Here is a 22,567-nt window from a genome sequence, read left to right on the forward strand (position 1 = left end):
AGCTGCTGACAGTTGAGTCTTTTCGACTGTGAAGATATCGAAGAAAGGTGCTAAAAGTCTCCTCAACCCTCCTGCAAGCCTTTCTTCTTTGTCCTCTACTGATACAGCTTTCAGTTGGGAATAGACCTGAGGTTCAGTCTTTATTTTCTTTAGTTGACTTACAAAAAAATGCCTGAAGTATTCAGGAAGCACAGTGAATATCAAACCAACAGGTGTTTGATGAAGTGCCTTCATCTTTCCTTCGATGTTTATCTCTGTACCTGAGGAGACGGCATCCATCTTTACAGCGGCACAGTGAAGACAGCTGAGACGAGAGATTCTCGTTAAAGGGCGACTTAGTATAAAACACTTTACATCATTACTTATCTACAATGAGCACCTCAGTTAATCCACACATCACAGTTATACCACTTAAAGCTCAGCAGCTCTCCTTAGTTCCATTTAAACAACTTATTTATTTGACAGGGCTGCTCACAGGGGACTCCCCCTCACCGCTTTTAACTGCCTAACTGCATTACTACAAAAGTGAGATTCAACAAGAAGTCTCTACTATGCACTTTGATAGTCAAAAATGTTTGGAAAACTCTGCCGCTGGTTGCTTGGCCAACTGAAAGAGTAATCAGTCACATGTCTTAAAAGGTTATTAGGCCTCGAGGAAAGTTTTCACAGTGTATTATCTCAGTGGTGGAGGAAGTACGTACAGCTGCATCAAAATGAGATACGCCTGCAGTCTAGACATGCGTTTTACCCAGAGGCCAAAGGTGAACCTAAGGATATTACACAGCCTATCTGCAAGCTATGTCAGAGTCCTTGTGTCAAAATCACAGCATCATGTTCCCTTTGTTATCTGACCTTTGATATCACAATCCAAATCATATTCATGACATTAGATATTATGGGGTGTAAAGTTTTGGTGAGCAGGCATATGGAGAATGGAGATGTGGGGTGTCAGATCCATGGAAAAAAAAACAAAAAACTGGTTTGTCAGTACAGACAGTCATGTGGATTAACAGAGCTCAGCAGACGGAAATGTCACTCCTCAAGAAACATCTCTAAATGAACAGTCAGGCACAGATTCTTGAGATTATTTGAATAAAATTTTACAATTGTCGATATACAATATGTTTGCAATGACAATCTCTTTGTTTGAAATGACAACTTTAGGACGCTTTGCGTACAAAGACTCTAATCTCTCAGTGTTCAACTGAAACTTGGGCCGATTCTCACACAGACAGTCTTTAAATCTTGTCATTACAGGGGGCCTGCTGGTGAATCTTCAGTTGCTTCCATAAAACGTTTCATTGGGTTTCATTCTCCAAAACCTTTATTTTCTTCCACTGGAACCAAGTGACAGTCTTCTTTGCAGTATGTTTTTGGACTGTTGTCCTGCTGAAAGGTCTCATCTTCATTGTCCCGGTGGTACACGGTCCATTCATCTTCTCTTCAATAATTTGGATTCTGCCAGTACCACGAGAAGAGAACAGGCCCATACTACAATGTTTCCACCTGTGAACTTCACTACAGGTACGGTATTTTCAGGGTCATATGCAGAGCCATTTCTCCTCCGAATGTGACACGTCGCGTTGTTGCCTCGTCTGACCACACTACATCAACCCAGTAAATCTACAGGCTTCTCCAAATTTTGTGAAGCTGTAACTTCAAACAAGCTTCGACATGGCTTTTTGTCAGCAATGGAGTCTTGTGGGGTGCATTCAGACCGTGGCAGTGAAGTGCATTGCTTTTTGTTTTCTCTGTGACGACTTGAACCTGCTGCTTCCAGGTCTTTCTGGAGCTCTTTTCGAGTGCTGCTTGGCTCATGAGCCACTCTTCTGACTAACTTTCTGACGGCTCGGTTGGAAACCTTGCGAGGAGCTCCTGTGCGTGGTCAGCTGATGGAGTGATGTTCTTTCCACTTGTGGATAACAGCTCCAGTAGTACTTACGAGAACATTTAGAAATTCAGAAATCCATTGGTAACCAGTGTCATTGCAGTGTTGCTTAACAGTGCTGCTGCTAAATTCTTGGGTATGCACTTTGCCTTGACCCATCATGACAACTTTCCTGTGTGACAGCTTTGTAACAAATGATTTGTTATTTGCATTCAGATGTGGGTGACCCTTTTTCAGAGAGTGGACATACTAACCTACCAACATGCACTAACCCAGGTAGGGGAACTAGTTAGTGGAATCAGCTAATTTAGTGCTTTTTCTTCTTAAGTTCAATACTTTTTTCCTGTCACTCTACTTTATTGCACGTTTCTTTTTTATGGATGGTAATTATCTCTTTATCTGTGTAGTTTTATTGAGTTCATACCAATGCCTGGTCTCAATTTCACGTGAATAGCTGCATTGGAAATATGTTTAATTAAAAAAAATGACATGTTGAACACGTAATTGCTCCAATTGTGTACTGCAGTACATCAAAATGGACGACAAAAGGCAAATACAGCTAGTGGTTTGTGATTTAAGAACATAAAACCCAGCTTAATCTAAATGTCAACACTGTGAGTAGCAACAAAGCTGGCAATTGATTCTTCCAAATATGCTGTAAATTATGATTTGAATTCATGTTTCTACATGTTCCAATTGTGCATCAATAAACCAGTTCAAATAAAGCACCTTAAAGTGAGTGACTGCATTGCCTGAGTGTTGAATAACTGGTTGGGTCGTAGGACTTAAACTAATGTGAATGGAATTGACTTGGATATAACTGGGTTTCAAGTCGGTTCCGATCCTAAGATTTGAAGCTGTGGGTTTGAAAAACTTGACCTGTGCAGCGCTCTGTGTAGTGTCATGGTCATGAGGGTGTCATGCCAGTCTTATGCACAGCCCTTCAAATAGTGTTACATTTTCTTTTTCAACATTTTGACAAAAATGCCACGGTGTTGGCTGCTGAAAAGAACTGCATTTCAAAGTTGGAGAAAAAAAAAATTACTATTATGGCCTTGCTAAAAATGATAATACGAATGTGATAGCTTCATACATTAATACGGGTCCTCTCTGCAGTATGTAGTAAAGTATCTTATCACACCTGTGTTACTGTGGAGCAGTAACTTAACTTCAACCAAGATTCAGTGTATAGACATAAAATGTCCTAGAATGACCTCTCTGAAGCATGTTTCAAGTGTCTGAAAGTGGATTTTTACAGTGTACTGATATTATTAAAACTCAATGACTCCCTGAACAGTCAGAAATCAATGTGAAACCCAAGTTTCGTAACCTTGTGATTTTTAGTAACTGGATTAGAACTGTAACAGAAGTATGTTTCTCCAAATATATCCAAGCAATATAATACACTTGAAGTCTGTTGAGGTCAAAAAGTTTCTATTATCAATCAACTCTGAAGAAAATCAGACAAACCTGTGTGAGTACCATCAGAGAAAAAAACCAAAACAAAACCAAAACAAAACATCTACTCACGACAGATTTCTATGCTCTCATCCGATCCGTCCTCGCAGTCGGGCTCCCCATCACAGTGCCATCGCTTTGGGACACATTGGCCATTGTGACAGACAAAGTCCACCTCTGCACAAGTCTTTTTAACTGGAGTGGGAGAGAAAATAGAGATGGATTCATTAAAGAGAGAGGAGAGGAGAGACAGGCTTCGTGTTCTTTAATCGAACATCTCACATTAAAAATATAGAAACGCATGAATAGGAAGGTGAAAAAGACTAAAGCCATACTCTCAGTCCTCATGAATATGAACTGCCAAATGCCCAACCTCAACACCCAACATCCCAGCCTCTTTTTTTCTTTTTAAATCAGGTGAGAAGGTCACGAGTTTACAATTTGTTGCCTTTTGATTAAGCAAAGCCTAAACTTCTACATTTGCATGGAGAATGCATCTAAACGATGAAGAAAAATCCCAAGTGAAAAAGGAAAACTCCATTCTTGATAATGAGGTAGGAGGTATGACAACAATGTAGATCTTTTGGACAGGGAGGACAGATGGTCTGAAAGCGGAGTGAAGGAGGCTATTCACATCAAAGTAGAGAAACAATCCCTCAACAGAGCAGGACGTCTACAATACCATTTATCCCCTGCCAACAATGCCGTCCCTTCATCCCTTCCCAGGAAATTTAACAAATATTCACATTTGGCCTCATGACTGTCATTTACACTTGGCATCAGGAGACTCCAGTGACTGGGATAACTGCCATTACACAGCCAGGAGCACGAATGAACCAGGTGGTATCCAATGACCTTGATGACAACCCCACAGGTGTTAAATACCTGGGACTCCCCACCAGCTAGTTACAACTGAAGAAGTCCCTTGGAAGAGAGACAAAACGTTTTCAAGTTTCTACAACCAAGTCCTGTTGCCCTAGATTCAACACTCCTTGGACAACCATGACCTGGATGACTGAGAATAATAAAAAAAAAAAAAAAAAAAAAGGCAGTCGCTGGTTGTTGAGCTCCTCCCAGACTTCGACACAGTAACGTAATGGTAAATTTCAAAGTAAATTATAGACAAATTGACCAATTCAGCTAAATGTACTCAGTAACATTCAAATATACTGAAATAATGGCATTTCATGCACTGAAAACAGCTGCGTTACGTAGTCCATTTATAGCCTCATTTCACAAGTCAAAGATGTGAACGAGCTGGGACTAGTTAGCCAAAGAGTTCTCCTTCACACTGATAGCACAGTTCCATTAAATCTACAGAGATTACAGACAAATATTGGGCCAAAATCTAGAAATAAATCTATTTGGTATTGTAGAAATAGTTTTTTTCTGTTTGTCTATCCTGTTAACTGGTGACCCTTGAGATTTTTCTTAGCAAATCAAACTTCTGGTCTAATGACACTACTGACACGTTTGCACTTTAGATGCTTAAGCAAACACTGAAGTTAACTTCGCAGACTGACGGGATGAGCTGCCTCAAAGCTATGAATGCCAGAGGTTAAGAGCTAGAGCTTTAATGTGAGATTCCACCAACTCTCACCAGCTGTCAGTCATTTCTGCTCAGTAACCATTAAGATACCAACTGCCTTCCTGTCTGAATTTGATGTGAGACAATCTGCTAGATTAATAAAAAAAAAAAATAAAATAAAAAAGTGTGAGTGGTGACTCTTTGAGCCCAGGGTTTCTTTAATGTTTGTCAGCCAATTTGCAAAATTAACTGCAGCTGAGTAACTGCACCTGGGACACCATATAGCTGAAAAATTAGCGGTCTTCAACTAAACCTCCTACAGCTTATGAAGACACTTAATTATGCAAATCTAATCAGATTTGAGGCTCTTGTTATTGGAATTTTAACTGGCAACTATGAATGTAAAAGAAAATGATTGATTATTCAGCCCCATCTTCAGGTTATGTTGGTCTGGTGCAAATCTAGGCAACATGAAGAAGTCAAAAGAAGATGGGCAGATGAAGCTGACTATGTGGAAATAAATAAATGGATATTTCAAACTTGATACGTGTGTTTCAAGATGTTTGAGGAATTTCAAAACTGTGACCACAACACAAACCTCTACTCTCCGCAGCGCCGCGTCTACACAGGGCTCGAGTGTCTCCTTGAGGCCTTTCCTCAGTCCCTCTGACCAGAATACAAATATGCACCCGAGACAGTCAACTCCAATTTGAGCCACAACAGCAGCAAGTCGCACCGGGCCTCATTATCAACCTCTGTTTTTTTTTTTGTTTTTTTTAATGAATTCATTTTGGATTCTCATCTTTTACATATCCGGGTCCCTCAGTTCTGTCTGGGTTGAAAGTTAAACCAGCTCTAATCTCCCTATGAGTGAATAACAGGCAGAGAGTCAAATGCAACAAAATGTCAGCAGCCGTGAGAGAGGCGAAAGGAGTGAAACTGATCATAGCTGCAGAAGGCCACGATCTGATTTAGTCCATCATCCCTTCATTGTCACCAAGTCACTGATCTGCTCCCGTTTGGATTGGCTGATGATGCGAACTTGCCATCCTACATTTACTTCTTTCTGGATAAATTATAAAGGTATTTCCACAGTACAAAACGTGCCATAACAATACAGGAAATTAATCTTTTAGCACCTTCACCAATTACTTTGACAGGAAATCCTGCATATGTCTGAAGAGGGTCTTCAGGTTATCAGGATTTTTTCCCTCCATATTGCCCTGCAGTACAATCATGCTCTTTTTCTATTCCTTGCCTTCTTCCTTTTCCTCACTCATTTCCTACACTTGTTTCTTTCCTCCCTCCCACCCAGACTCATATGACCCAGATAGATGAGGGACAAAAGAAAATGGAGAAAGATCTGAAATGTATTGGGCACACATGCACACATCTGTCGGATCCATATTTAGCTCTGCTCTATCTGCTACCTTCCCGTCACCAGGTCACTCTGTCCCAAGGGATGCTGGGAAGGCTCCTGACGGGGCCAAGTGAACATAGTGGGTTGTGAATGTCATGTGACATCCATGTGTGTAAATGTGAAGAGGTGAGAACATCTATTCTATACCATCTGTGGGCTCTTCATACTGCATTAAATACAGTCTAACACAATATACTGGATCTTCTAAGTCTGTTTTACAACTGAACTTGAATGTGTGAGAACAAGCGAGGTACTTTTAAAAGTTTTAATAAAGTTTGTAAGTGATGCAATACACTGGAAGCCAGTAAGTCTAAAGATTATATTCAGTGCTGCTGAATGCAGCAAAGCTACACAGTAGATGGTACAGTTTGATTGTTATCATTTGCATTAGCGACTAAACTCAATGAGCGCAATGTCTGGACAGCTGGTCGGATAAAATACGTCATTTTCCTGTTACTGTAACTTGCGATTGTTATTTGTGACGATTCACAGGCAAAATGAGCCAGGAAAAAAGAAATCAATAGACTAGCTACCAAATAAAATCATTGCCATTTGCAGGCCTACAACAATGTAAGAAAATGATTACAGGCCAGAGGTACAGAGCAGTCACAACCAGCCGCTGCAGTGTCTTCATGTTTCTGACAGTCACCAAAGTCGTATGTATAAATACTGACATCAAGCTGAATTTGGATGAAGGCAAGAAGCAGATTATTTCATGAAAATGCTTTAACTGTTCATTCAAATTTGCTGCTGCTTTACTCGCATCCATGTTGCATAAAAGCAAAGCTGATGTTAAGGGAAGGGGGCTTTCAGAGTTAAATACTTATTCTGTGGTACTCCATTAAATGCTTGGGTGTAACCAAATGTAGTGCCAGAGCTAGTATCAAGAGAGAAAAACAAACCAACAGCACCAGCCTTGCCAATGTAGAAAGTTAACCGCCAACCTGTGCAGCGACCTTTCAAAATAGAGTTAGACTCCAACCAACTTCATTTACATATTGTTCACTTTGTCAGGAAAACATGCTTAATTGTATCCAAGATGGACTGTCATCCTCTCGCCCACACTCCATCAAAGGCCACATTAACAGTGTAAATCCATTTCCAGCCCACACACAGCACATGAGCAATGGAAATGGCAGCTGATTCACAGAGAAAGAACAGTAACATCCTCGCAAACATGGACTGTCACAACTTTTGGGAGGTTAACAAGAGAGAAAAGGCATTTAGGATGAGTGTTAAAGGACAAAGCTGGTGTTTCCTCATTGTCAAAAAAATCCTATGAAATGACCAAAACCAACAACATGTTGTTCCCTCTCCCAATATTAGTTTTAGTTTATTTCTTAGTTATCATATCTGTGTATGTGTATGTTGACTGGCCTTTCATACTGGCATTCATGTTGTATGAGGCATGTCAGGGAGTGTGTGTCAGTGATGCAGTTCACTGTCCTCAGAGGATGTGTGTGTTGTGTGACAGCAGTGTGCGTTTAGTGTCTCACCACAGGAGTTCTCATCACTGCCATCAGTGCAGTCTTCGTCTCCATCACACTGCCAGACGGACGGGATGCAACGACCGTTTCCACACTGAAACTGGCTGGCTTCACATTCTGTCTTAGTACCTACAGAGCAAGACAGACAGAGAAGGTACAAGGAAAAGTGATTATAGTTGTTTTCATAATTACCATTTTCTCTTTAGATTTTTTTTTTTTTTTTTTTGCAGTGCTGTTATTTCAAAGGAAGTTGTTTTGAATCAGACCCCAGGTCACATGCGGCCTGCGAGACCTTTTGATCCGGCCCATGAGGCAATTCATCAATACAAAAACAGCAACTTAGATGTAAAAAAATTCCCTGGACAGCAATTACTTTTTGCCTGTGATAAACAAAAATAAGATGAACTAGTAGACATCACATCCTTCAGTGTGAAGGTGGTTACGCTGGGACTTGGCATTGATGACATGCATCATGGCCAAGAAAAGAAAGGCAGGCGCAGAGTGTCACACTTTCCAAGAGAAATGGACAAACAATTACATTATTACTGAAGTAAAAGACAAGTTAATGTGTCTAAGTATGTGAGGACGCACCTGCAGCAACGAAAGAGGTGAAATTGAGCCTCATGATAACTCAAAACATGCCAAACTGGATGACTTGCAAAGTCAAATGAATTTAGATAAAAGTGAATGCTCTTAAGTGGGCGCCCAACGAGCAGCTTTCACAAGACCACATTCTGACAGACAGTGTCATGTCAGCCACCAAGAGAAAACCTGCCATGGAACTCAGTGAAAGCAAATGTCTGATGTGGCCTTCAGGGTGAACATTACCAAGAATCTCTCACAGCTGAACCTCAAGCTCCAGCAGCTTCTTGGCTCTCTGCTTTCACATGTGAAATTACTTTAAGTGAAATTAAAGTTGTGGCAACTGGAAAGAGGAAACACTGCAATTTCTACCCTGCAAGACAATAAGCTGCTATGACATCTGAATATTCTGCTGAGTGTGGAAACTCCTTCAGGCATTTAGTGACAGGTTTCAGGACATGACAAGTACACAAAAAGGAACTGAGCATATTTGCTATGTCTTTTACATCTTTTAAAGTGGAATCAGCTGATGTGCCTGAACAACCTACAACACAAAATCCCTGAGCTGCAAAGCAACGAAGAGTTCAAAGCTGGCTACAATAACCTCCCTCTGCTTGAGTTCTACAAACTGTATGTGCATCTGAGGATTTTCCCATCCTGAGGAAATATGCACTGAAGTTTGCATCTCTGTTTGGGACAACCTACTACTGTGAGCGGTCCTTTTCAAAAGTGGCTCTGCAAAGACTCGCTCAAGACTGACTGACCCAAACTTGGAAAACCAGCTGCGAGTACCACCATTATGGCTACAATCTGACACCAGATGCCTCAAAGAAGCAGTTCCAGCCATCACACTAGAGGTGGCTTATATGTGGTCAATTACACCAGTGCTTAATAGATCATTTTAGAGAGCAGAAATTCACAGAGAAGTTAGTTTTAAATCGCATTTTTGACATTTAACATTTACTCTGGATCCAGTGACAGACCCAGACTAGATGGATTTCCATAGAGAGATGATTTCTTCTTGCCTCTTGTTCAACTTATTGCACATTTTCCCAACTATACACCACCCCCACAAGCCCGCTATTTGGGGTAGCAGTAGTGACTACTCACCTCATCACTACACATACTGGCTCATCAATCAACAGGTGAGAAAAAACGTCCTCAAACAATTTAGTGTTCTAGCACTAAAAACACACAGACACACCGCTGACGTCTGACCTCACATCCCTGTGTTTCCATTTGCTGAAGATGAGGTGACATAAATATTTCAGTGGGGAACTAAACCTCAGTGTCCTGAAAATGTCTTCTGGGTACCATCTGTTCAACTGTTGTCTGAAGGACATCACATGTACAAGAAGTAGAAGAAAAAGAGGGAGGCTAGTGGGCACTATTCCTGTCTTGTCCAAAGCCATGTTGAACTGTATTTCTTTATTCTGATTTGATGAATTTGTTTGGTTGATAGTTTTCCGACTTTCTGCGGACTCACCTGTCAGCTTGCCCTCCAAGTGAGGCAGCAGAAGCACCACAGATGAGTGGAGCAACGTCAGGTGTATAACCTCATCTGACTGCCTGCATTCAGTGCAAATTAAATGCATACATTTCCTGATGCATTAATACAGCTACTGAAAGGATATGATATTCGACAGGTATAATAAAATTAATATAATAATGAAAATATTGTTCTCAACAACACTGATACACATTCAAACAAACTGCATGTCAATTCAAATTTGTTTGAACTTGATTTCTGGAAAAAGTGAAAGCCCTTATTTGAAAGTGTCCAATCAGGCCATTTGACCTTTCAATGGGGAGTTTTCACCATTTCCTGCTGTTGTATACCACAGTTAACTGATTGGTAGGCTACGTATTTGGCAGACTAATCAGTCAATAGCAACCTAAGCACCCTGTCCGCAGTAACACTGTTAGAATAAGAACAACCAAGTATTGATGGCATTAACATTACTTCAAGCACCAGTAAACACCAACTCACTGAATGGATGATGCCAGTTCAACAGAGAGGAGAACGTAAAGTTTGGGTTTGGCTGGTTGGTGACTTCAATCACAGCCTGGATGGGGCGGGACATTAAGAAAAAAAAAAAAAAAATCTTGATGTGCTACAATAAACTTTCTAACATTGTACTGATATATTAACATTAGACTAACTAACCAACTCGGAAAAATGTGTTTTTTGGATGTTCTGTCTGTCAAGTGTGGCTTGACCCACCCTGGTCTCAGTGATATATTGGCTTCATCGCCAACTGTATCTATTGTATTTTCACTTGGATCCACCTGTTGTCCACTCTCGCTCTCTCCCCTCCATCTCTGTGTCCATGTGTGTATATGTGGAGTGTGACACATATGTGCAATATGCAGTACTAGTGACCATCCACAACTGTTGCTCTTGATGTAATTTTGCATTTGAAAAAAGGAGTCCGTGAAATGATCTAACCCATATAGCCTAATGTGTGATATTTTTAGCTGTTGGCAGGGGCATACAGTTAACATAGTTTCAGCGTGATATTGTAGCAACAGTGGTTTCTGCAACAGGAGGACAGGATTTGACCTTGCTTGGCTGACCAAAAAAAATACCATGCTAACATTAGCCGTCACTCACATCTTTATCTATCTGGCAAAACCAGCAGGCAGAGCAGGGCAAAGTCTCCGTGAGTAGAGCGGACGTACTTGTTTGCAGAGAAAGACGGAAAATTTTAATTAGCTCTGGGCCAAGAGGGCTATCCCTTAATACCAAAATGTAGCAAGTCAAATTTCCAAGAGAATAGCAGTGCAACTGTTGAAGCAGGTTATTTCAGAAATCGCAAAGTCTGTCATGGGAAGTGTTGACAGCGTCATGGCATTGAATTGTATCTGAATTCAATTTTTTTTAGTTTGGTCAGCACTGAAACAGCTGCTGTTGACAGAAGTGAAACTACAATAGAAATGTTCCATGATTCATTTCCCCTTCAACACAAGAAAAACTGGATTTCTAGACTCTGTACTACAAAGCTGTTTTCGCAGTGCTGTGGTCATACAGGATTTTAAGACTTGACGACTCCAGGTCTAAAAATAACACCGTCTGACCTTGATGCTCACTTTAGTCTGGACTGTGTCTGTCCAGGTGGGTAAAATGGAGCACACAGTGGTAATAAAAGTTAGGTGGAAAAAAAAAAAGTTCTGTTGGGCCAAAGTGATTGCAAGTATTTACACCAGAATTTTATTTTTGTCAGGATGGAAAAAGTCTAGAAGAACTGCGAGTCACAAATGCCATCATGAAGGAAACTGTTTTAAGTGGGTCAGCAGCTCCTTTAGGGACAGAAACACCCACCGCTGATTTGATCTGAACCTGAAGAGCTGCAGGCCTTTAACTGAAGCAGCAACACATAGCTGAATGCCTGCATGAATGGAACTGTGCCCAGGTTATTAAATCTATGGCTCTGCAGACTTACGATGTCGCTGTTGGCCAGTCAGGATCCTCTATCATATTAACAACATGACTGGTTTATATCCGATATTCAGGATAAGGGTGATGATGCTGTATATTTGGTAGTCAACTGGCAAAAGCAATCAACAATGTCAATAATCTTAATCGTTTAAGTGATGAAGCTAGAGTGTCAGCAGTCTCTAGTTTCTCAAATGTGAGGATTTGCTGATTTTCTGAGTCAAACAACCTTGAGCACCTTACTACTTAGTCCTGTGTTCATCAAAAACAAAATAACATCTGAACATGAAGAGTACAGGTTGTTAATAGGTTGTTAAGGTGAGGTGGAACGCAACCCTGACACAGACATCTTGTTTTGTGACCAGTTTAGTTTTAGAATGGCCTCAAAGAGCCACAACCATTATATTTCTGACATTTGCTGCATGGAATAACCTCGGCTCTCTCTCCCTGAAAGGTTTTATTTCTTAAAAGTACATTTTTCATGTGTTAGTGAAGGTGATCTTTGCTTCAGGCGAGGTGGCACACCACTATAGAAAAACACTACGGGAAACCCTGCAGCAATTGAAAACTATCGGAAAAGCGCAGCAATGTTCACATAAGAAAATACTATTCCTCTCATTCTAAGATGCTTTCACATTGTTGAAAGAGTATATGATCACCTCTTAGTAAAGAGACTGAGAACTGTTCTTCTGCGAGGTGATGTGATCTACATTTCAAAATATACACCAATGCTACTCCATTAAACAAACACAATGAGGTAAAAAAAAAAAAAAAAAAAAAAAAACAGCAAATGCTTGAACAATCTGCATAACAGCGATCCTGTAAAATATTTTCATTTTTGGCTCCGCCTGTTACAGACCAGGTAAATACACAGCCGACGGTGCCAACAGCCTGCAGACTTCCATTCAACCAGGTGACACCAGAGCACTTTCACCACTGTCACGTTACAGAATAGGGCATGTGCTGACCTTTCTTCCACATTACCATTTCAATCACCTCAATCAAAGCAAAATGGATCACAGCGTACCGACCGGCATTTTAATCAGAACAAATGGAGAACATCAACCCATCAAACAAATAACCACTGACATAAAGACTGATAATAGGGAGAACACAAAACATTTCTTCAAGTACCTGCAAGTACACCGAATTCTCGTTTCAGCTTCTTTACTCCTCTTATAACAGTAAACCAATCATCTATGGGCTGTGGACAAAACAAGACATTTGGGGACATCATCTTGGGCTTTTCACCATTTTCTGACATGTTAATAGAGAAAACAACTAATTGATTAATTCAAGAAAATAATTGACAGATTAATCAACAGTGAAAATAACTGTTTGCGGCAGGCTTAATGCAAAATAAATACTTCAACCGAGCAACAAATTTCGGTGCAGTCGCTGCCATAAGCAGCAAGAAGATTTGGGAATAACTACCTATGTAAAAGTCTGGTTTCCACCAAACAATGAACAGTCAGTCATTACCAAAGGTCATAACATTGGGGCAAAGAGGGTTAGACGTGGAATTACAGAGACAAACAAGTTTTAAATATAGACGCAGAGAAGGCATAGTATAATGCAATGTTTTCTGAACTGGTTTTGTTTCCTTGTAATCTAAGAAAACAAAAGCAGGAAAACAGACTTCTTAACACTTTTTGGACAGTAGTATTAAAACCTCTTTCACACAGCACACTTCACTAAATCCCATGGCAACATACACACACAGCTTGGCTTTAAATATGAGAAACTGGCTGATTCTTCACACATTTCAGGGACAGGAGCATACTGCAGCTGCACATCACTCCATGTGTTAAAATATCAGCAGTCATACTCTGCAGACAGGATTACCCTGGCTACAAAATAAGACAAAAAACACAGATTCCTCCACATACAGGAGCTCCTAAACCTGATGTATATCAAGATGATGCTTTGGTTCAGTGGAGGGGGGAAAAAAACATTTCATTTCATAATTTCCTGGGAAAAGAGGAAACATGCAAATGAGTCAAGAAATGGAGTCAAACTTATCTCATTTTTAGATGACTAAGAATACCAGAAACAAAAAAGACAAATTCATTAAACAAAGTTATTTGAGAGGCTCACTGTCATGTATGCAGTTGGTAATTCACTTAAATGTTTAAAAAGTTGAAGTACAGTTTTGTAAGCTTTTGAATAGAGTATCCTACTGTTACCGTAAGTTGGGCCTTATCCAGTATCTTGTTAGAATTGTACAGTGATCTAGTCTAGAGTTTCCAGACACACTGAGCCAATTTAAAAGTTTGGTTTGGCTCTGAGGTTTGCCACGGTGCCAAAAACACTGAGAACCAGCCCAGTGATCTACAGACAATCTACATTTCACTTACTTGCCACAACTCATCTTGTAAAACTTGGGGAACATAAAAAGAAACCCATTATCCTTCTATGACAATTGAAGACAAAAAAATTTGATGTAAAGAGAGACCTCATCGATTATCAGTCAAATTTTGTTTGCTTGTTTGTTTAAACAATTTTTTTTAATTTCATAGACTAAAGCTGTATTCATAATGTGTTCAGTGGTTATGACAGATATGGCATATGTCATGTGCCTCTTCAAAATGTATTGTAACTACATGCTAACATTACAGGGCTAAAAGTAGGATGCACCAAGCAGATATTGATACTGCAAATTGGTCTGATACTGATCTAAATAGATTAATTGGATCGCAGAGAATTTCTCCATTGTCATCAATATGACGTATGAATATGATATTGATGGCAATGGGACCGATTTATAGACCTATCTCTTCATTTCGATTCTATGTTTTCGTCCATGTGCACATACTATGCCATGCATAAGCAGAGCGCCAGTAGTATTTTGCTAAAGGCAAAGTGGTTCAGAAATGTAACAGACATGTCACTAAGTGTTAAAACGATAAACCAGCACAAAAATTATGGTCACCAACATAAATGTTCTGAACAGACACATTACAAAAACTAACATAAAGTAACCTTTACATTTTGGATCATAATATAACAAACTTAAGCTTGACAGCCTCGCACTTGGGATGCAAAATGGGAAATGTAGGCTGTTGCTAATAATAGAAAGCAGCATGCCCGTCTTGTAGATGCTGATCGTGTCTCTGCATCCCTACTATCTCCTCCGGGTAATTCCTATTGTTGTCAGCTGCGTTTATACCTCCCCGGCAATAATGTGGTGGGTCTGGTCAACAACATCACAATACTATACTAACACCAAAGCAGCAATGCAGCTTGTAGCTAAGGATGCTAATGGTATGTTGGCTAAGTATTCCAGAGCTCCAGTGTTTATCTTGGGGATTATAACAGTTACAGACTCAATGTTCTACCATCATTTCAACAATAGTGGACGTTCCCACCAGAAGGGACAACATTGTTCTTGTGCTACAGTAACAGTACTGATGGATTTCATGTCTGTTCACGCTCAGGGCACAACTACTTCGCCCCCCTTTTTTCTTTTTTTTCTTTTTTTTTTTTAAATTAACAAAAAAGTTTGTTTTTTTATCTGACAAAAGGTCCAAAACTCAAAAATATCCAAATTACAGTGATGTAAAATGGATAAACCCAGATAATCCCACCACATGGGGACCACATTAACTATGACTGGTCATCTTAAGCTGCTTGTGTTTTTGCCAATAAGTTTCTGATGCCGGAGAAAAGTGACAGCGAAGAGGAATCTGAAGAACGACTCTGAAGACCTACTACCACAGTGAATGAAAGAACATGAACACAGCATTAGTACAGCCAGAGTCTTCTATTCAGTGATGAGACAGGAGGACACTGAAGTTATCCAAATGGAACTCTAGTTATACCAGTATGTTGTAGCCCACCATCACTTTGTGTTTATGACAACATAAATGAAAGAATGTGAACACAGGTACCCTGCAAAGTATAATCACAGCAAGGTACAGCCTGACCATGTGCAATGCAACCATCTGGCATTACATGTGGTGCTGTCAATGGATGAGATTCAATGCTTAACTATAAATTTAAACCCACGTCGTAGGTAGGATCCAGAATGTACTTTTTGGACTGCCAATGGCTGGCAAACTGAAAAAAGATGAATGGCTAAAATATTTTTTAAACCAGCTATAAAACTGCACTGAGGAAAAACACTAGCCCTGGGGGAAAAATTAAGCTACTGCTTTCCAAAGTCAAAGAAATAGCAAGAATAAGAATGAATGGAATATCTGGAAAGATACATGGTTAAATCACACTAAAACAACCAAATCAAGGTCCTGGCTAACGTTCTGTTGGAAGAGCAAAATTCAATAACTTGTCAGGCTTAAAACTGAAATTCGTACAAACTGGTTCTTCTCAGGGACAAAACACTGGAGACAGTGGAGCGAAAAGACAGCCTGGGCTTGTCATTTATTTTTATCATAGTGGAAACAAATCACTAAAGAGAAATGTTTTGGAGTGGAGGTTGATTGCTCCAAGCAGCAAGCAAGACGGTTAATAGTAGCTATAAGGTATTTGTAATATGGTGCCACCCCATTTCAATACACAAGGGGGGACCATCATCATCTCCAATTCTAACCTCTATGATAAAGTTTAATTAACACCTCTCAAAACAACTTTTGTATTAGATTCCATTCCACTGATATACACAGAATACTGAATGTATGTGCCTATAAAAAGTAACCATTACATGTGCCATGAGAGAAAGCTCGTGTTCAATTACTATACAGTGTTGCCCATGTCAATCCATCCACTTTAATTGAAAACATCAATCAAAAAGCTCTGAAAAACAAACATCTTGGGGAAAAAAAAAAGCTGAATTGTCTTCTTGACCCAAACTATCACTGAGATCCAGTGGAGAATCAGATTTCCCACACGTTAAATGTTTATTAACTGGGTCAAAGACGAGACGCCCTTTTTTTTGAGTACGGACACATAAAAGTACCCCGAGATGGAGAGGATTACATTTTGGATACATCAGGTGAAAGTACATGGTCCACTTTGTAATGTCAGTAACTTTTGATGAAAAAAAATGAATCTGCATATGTGAAATAAGCTCATAAAGTCCATATTTGTCATTCAGTGTAATGGTACGAACTACAATTTCAATGAAACATGTTTAAATATTCATGTGAAAAAATAAATAAAGTTGTATTGTAACTACCCTGGCATAATTGTACAGGTGTTGGTCTTATCATATTAAAAGCACTTTGCAATACTCCTTCGTTTTGGTATTGAAATCATTAGGGGACTTTTGTGCCCACTTCTAAGTTAATTACAGATCATTCAGTGTAATGAGATAAAGCTGGCCTTTTTTAACGACCAATCTAATATATAGTCAGCTGAACACCTGTTCCATCGATAGAAGGACTCCTGAAGGCTTCGGAGGTGGTAGCAGAAGGTGAGTTTTCCTCTCTAAAATATGTGATATATTCATGTTTTTATGATGTGGTACCAATGGACACAAAATGAAATGTCATTCAGTGAAATGTCAAAAGTCACTTTTATAGTTGAAATTTAATTGAAACAAATGTATTGCAGTATGTGTTGGAAGTAATTGCACTGAACTGTGTAGATCATATGCACTTTTTAATGTAGGTGGCTATGTATTTGCCCATAAAAGATGTAAAATGTATAATAATGTCATTCAGTGCAAGGACAGTGTCATTCTGTGTAATCAGTGCTGTTATAGCTGTAAAACACCAACATCATTTCTGCAGACAAAGTGTTTGTTCCTGGCTTGTTAACTGTCCACACCTGGGCACAAGCTTATTATGGCCATCATTTCCATTACCGATGTTGATATTGTTTTTATGTATGATGTATGCTGTCATTATTGATGATATTATATATTTCTAATGACATTATTTATATATTTTTACTGATGCCTTCCAACAAAGCGGCAGTGGCAAAACACAGGCAAAGAATAAATGCAAACCCAATAGAACGGGAAAAACTACTTGCAAAAAGAAGAGAAAACTATAAGAAGAGAAAAATTGCAGCCTTGGGTGCAAATCCTGACCATCAACCAATCAAGTTTCTGTCAGAGCATGAAGTCATCAAGAAAAGACAACAGTGGCGGGAAAATCAAAGGACGCACCGGGCAGCTAAACGTGCCAAAAAACTGGACTTCACACCAGACTCCCCTGACATTCCCGTTGAAGAGCTTTCCAGACCTCTTTCCCAGCCAGTGCAGCCAGTGCAACCTACCCAGTCACCTCCTTCGCTACAGCCAGTGCCGTCTATTCAACACTCCATTCCATCACCTAGGTCTTCTATTGCTGGCAAGCCATTGACTACCTCCACTCCAGAGGAAGATGGGGCAAAACAAAAACAAAGATTTGAACGGATGAAGAAAAAGAATGTGGCACTTAGAAGACAAGTGGCATTACTCAAGAAACAGCTTGCCCAACAAAAACACAGATATGAACAAATTAGGATGGTCCTCCACAGGGAGAGAAAGAAGGGGAAAACAGCAATGGAAAGGAAAAAAATGGTGTCACAAACACAAAAAAGGAGTGTTTCAAGGAGAAAGAGTGTGTTTGCTTTTCTTTCCCGTGATGAGAACAGCAGGCTTTTGCCTGGGAAGAAGGACACCATTACAAAGAACAAAATGAAAAGGCAGCGGCGTGTCCTTTCACACACCTTAAAGGATCTACACAGCTCCTTCAATGCAGAGGTGGCCAAGGAAAACACAATGTCCTATAGACAGTTCCTGCGTCTCCGGCCATTTCACATCACTGAGCCTCGAGCCACTGATCGCAACACATGCGCATGCATATATCATGAAAATGTAGGCCTCCTGGTGGAAAGACTGAAACAACGAGGGATACTACGAACATCTAGTGTATCTCACCTTATATCCACAATTGTTTGTGATCCACAAAACAAACAATGCATGTATCGTCTCTGCACAAAATGTAACAACAAGATAGCAGTTGAGGTGTGTGATGATACAGAGGAGATTGTGTGGGAGCAGTTTGTCAAGGAGAAGAAGACTCTAAAAAGTGGGAAAGAAGTCCCACATTACTTGAAAAAAAGAATGCCTGGAACAGTAAAAGACCTGGTCCAACTGTTCAACACCAAAATTGACTTATTGGCAAGACACCAGTTTAACTGGATCAGTCAGGCAGAGAAATGCAGGCAGCTAAAGGACAGCCTATCTGAAGAGGAGGTTGTCGTCCATATGGACTTCTCTGAAAACTATGGGTGCAAACTCAAAACTGAGATCCAGGCCATCAATTTTGGTGCAAATAGACAGCAGGCCACTATACACACATGTGTTGTTTATACAGCCAGTGGCTATCAGTCCTATGCCACCATTTCAGATTGTCTACGGCATGATGAAAAAGCAGTCTGGGCACATCTGAAACCTGTCTTGGATGACATCAGGACTAAGCATGCATCAATCACCACCCTTCATTGCATGAGTGATGGCCCAGTCACCCAGTACCGCAATAAAGGCAACTTTTATCTTCTAAGCAGTTTGCCATTTCTGAATGGATTCAGGAAGGTGACCTGGAACTTCTCAGAAGCCTGCCATGGAAAAGGTGCTCCGGATGGTGTTGGGGGTGCTGTGAAAAGGATGGCTGATGGCCATGTGAAGAAAGGAGGCGACATTCAAACACCCCAAGACCTCTTCACATTCCTTCAGACAACGCCATCCAATGTTCGGTTTTTCTGGGTGACTGAAGAGGATGTGACAAGGTATGATGAAGCAGTGCCTGACCATTTACCAATAGTGAAAGGCACCTTCAGATTACACCAAGTGGAAACGACAGGGGTAGGACAAATTATTCACAGGGAAATCTCTTGCTTTTGCCACAGGAACAATACCCAATGTGCATGCGAGGAGCCAACCCATGTTGACCTAAACCAACTTCCTCCCTTGGAAGAGAATTCTGAAAGAGAAGCTGCTTACAAGAAAACAGATGATATCGAGGACATAAGTGGCAAATTTGTCATTGTAATGTATGAAGACAAGCCCTTTATTGGGCAGGTGGTGCAGGTCGTAGGTCACGAGATGGAAGTCAGTTGCATGCATCAGTGTGCAACAGGAAAGAATGCTTTTGTGTGGCCAGAAAGAGCAGACAAAGTTTTTTATTTCAGATCAGATGTGAAGGCTGTTATATCTGAGCCAGAGCCCTTAACTATGAGGCAGTCCAAACTTGTCAAATCAGACTGGGACAAGTTTACAGCAGCAACACAGTGTGTGTAAGTAATGCTAAGCCATAAATTGTGGCATACCTATATCATTTGAAAATTCCATTATTGTGGAAGATTTAATTTGTATAAATGTAGACTTCAGATTGTTGTAGCCGCCGTCTACAATTTCAAGGTTTTTTTTCACATTTTTTTTACACTGTTATACCCTGCAGCATTTTTGTTAACTTACATGCTCTTAAAAATAATAAATACAATTTTCTTTTCAAAATTGGTCTCTGTCATGTATTTAGGAGAGTGCATATTGTGGTATACTAAGAGTAATAATAACATTGCTGTGATCTGTATCAATTTACATAGCTTCTGATAAAAACACGTCATTTGGTCATTTGGTGTAACCATTGTGGTCCATTGGTGTAATGCCCATATTGGCATAAAAAAATGAAGTACATGTCTCATAAGTATTGGTTTAGAATAATGCACACTTACACATACCAACACGTGAATTACAATGGATTTTGAATAGATTTTCCTTTCCATTTCCCAACTTTATGTGAGGAAGTGGGCTGAAGTGACTTGTTGGAAGATTAATGACTGTCTCATAATATGGAGACTTAGGACCTATCGCATCATTATACTTCTAATGATCACTCTACATATAGTACTTTAGTAAGTAGTTTGACTTATTTCATTTTTGTGATTGCATACATATTGTTTTGGAAAAAAAAGTTTTATTACACTGAATGACATTTTAAGGGCCACCCTTTAAAAAACAGAGTAAAAGCACATGTTGTACACAATTCACTTCTTAAAAAATATTAAAGTTAAGAACTAGACAGTCCAAGGTACCCAAAAAAGACAAATATTATAGTTGTGCACGAATTTTATTTTTTGGTGCACTGAAAACCTGGTTTCGTCTTTGACCCAACTGCACTATTACTTCCACACTAATGCCATAACCGGCATAAAAACATCATTCCATAATAAGCTTGCATTTGACAAATTCATACAATTTCATAAGAAAAATGACCCATACCAGTGGTGTGACCTTTCACAGTATTAAGTATCTTTTCCACTACACACTCCAGTTTCTAAATTCTAAAATATATTAGGAAGGTTAGAAGTACACACACCAGCCATCATCACGAGTTGTTGGACGAAGAAAATGGTTCACATCAACATTAAAGTCCTGACTCATCTGGTCAGCCTGACCTACTGCTCAGTGCTGACGTACATTTAATGCTGACACAGACAGAAACGGAGTTTAGTGTTGATCAAAACAAATCACCATGTGAACCAGAGAAGTATCATTTAGGGGCAGCAGGGCTTTCAGATGAAGCAAATATCAGTCAACTCTTCTAGCAGTACATTTTGCTGACTCCCCAATCCATCCATCAATGGCCACCCCATGTTTTAGTAATTTACAAGAACAGCTCCAGAGCTGTGCTGATAAGACACTGGGGTCCTGGTACCAGTAGTATATGGTAGCATAATCCATAACATTCAGCATTCATTCTAGCAATGTGGTTTTTTTTCCTGTTTATTGGGCTTAGGCACTGTGGATATAACACTTATAATGCCAAGGATTACTATCAAATTCTGCATCGTGGAAATCATTGGGCCCTACACGAAAAGTACTAATTGGAACTTTCAGAAAATCCTTGTCACTAATGACACTGATGGCCATTAAGTGAACTGCAATCAAGATCCTGCATTCAATGCCAGAAAATAAATTATAATCGTATTTGGAATAGGGCTATCAAGGAGTATTCTACATTTGAATATTTAACTGAACTTCAAAATAAAACCCATCTGACTGTAAAAATTAATATTCAATTGAAGAAATAGGATATTGAAATGTTGTCGGTAGGAAAACTATGACTACTCTGCAAAACACCATCACTTTCATTTGCTGAAAGTGAAATGTATGCTTTCCAATAATATTTTGCTTGCAATAACATTAGCGAGCAAGCAAGCTAAGGTTAGCCAGCTAGCTGTAATATAGCTTCGTGGCATGGATCCTGTAAAGGTTGCTTTGTAACACTAGCTGATGAGTAACTTGTAAACAGCAAGTTGACCAATTCACAAGCCAGATCACCCTTGAGTATCTGGATGAATTAGGTGATATTATCCACTGAAGACAGTTATTTAGCTACATTGGCTTGTAGTAATTCGTCCAAGTTAGCTAGTAGGCAAGCTAATGTTAGCCATTAAAACCACAACATCACAATACATTTCACATGCTTTTCAGCAATGTTAGCTTTGACTTTGTGTTGTGGTGGATGCCAGTCATTTGTTAACGTTAGCTGAGTCCAAGGTTAACCTAACGTTAGCTACTGCTGCACAACGTCGCCGCTGTAGGGGAGCAGAAGAAAGGCAAGCCAGGCGCTTGGGAGTTCACAATCATGGCACATTCTTTAGATTTTCATAGAAAATCCACCCAGAGTCCACTCCATTGAGATCAAACTACAAGTGGTTACTGGAAACCCAGAAACTTGGGGAGGCTCTACTTCTTTAAGTTATCCTATATACATACAGATTGCTTCACATTGTTAGATATTACACCTTTAAGTTAAGCTATTGTTGGACGATAATGCAGATTAAATGAAGACTGATTTGAAAAGTCTGTTCAGCA

At 39.8% G+C, this 22,567-nt stretch overlaps 3 protein-coding genes across 4 annotated transcripts in view; 1 reads left to right on the forward strand and 2 right to left on the reverse strand.

Moving 5' to 3' along the window:
- kcnv2a (potassium channel, subfamily V, member 2a) overlaps positions 1-22,567 on the reverse strand; it is a 206,224-nt gene that overhangs the window by 42,626 nt on the left and 141,031 nt on the right. The gene's annotated exons all lie outside the window — the stretch shown is intronic.
- Positions 1-22,567, reverse strand: part of vldlr (very low density lipoprotein receptor) — a 61,656-nt gene that overhangs the window by 35,054 nt on the left and 4,035 nt on the right. For both annotated transcript variants that reach the window (XM_076757644.1, XM_076757643.1), the window contains exons 2-3: positions 7,791-7,910; positions 3,419-3,541 (exon numbers count right to left, since the gene is read on the reverse strand). In XM_076757644.1, coding sequence (XP_076613759.1) covers positions 3,419-3,541; positions 7,791-7,910 — 243 coding nt within the window. The remainder of the gene's footprint in view (positions 1-3,418; positions 3,542-7,790; positions 7,911-22,567) is intronic.
- On the forward strand, positions 18,402-20,849 carry LOC143338134 (uncharacterized). The gene is made up of 2 exons (XM_076758313.1): positions 18,402-19,476; positions 19,597-20,849. Exons 1-2 carry the CDS (start codon positions 18,467-18,469, stop codon positions 19,985-19,987), a joined length of 1,401 nt encoding a protein of 466 aa, XP_076614428.1. The 5' UTR covers positions 18,402-18,466; the 3' UTR covers positions 19,988-20,849.

Source organism: Chaetodon auriga, chromosome 19 (genome assembly GCF_051107435.1).
Source record: "Chaetodon auriga isolate fChaAug3 chromosome 19, fChaAug3.hap1, whole genome shotgun sequence".
Lineage (NCBI taxonomy): Eukaryota > Metazoa > Chordata > Actinopteri > Chaetodontiformes > Chaetodontidae > Chaetodon > Chaetodon auriga.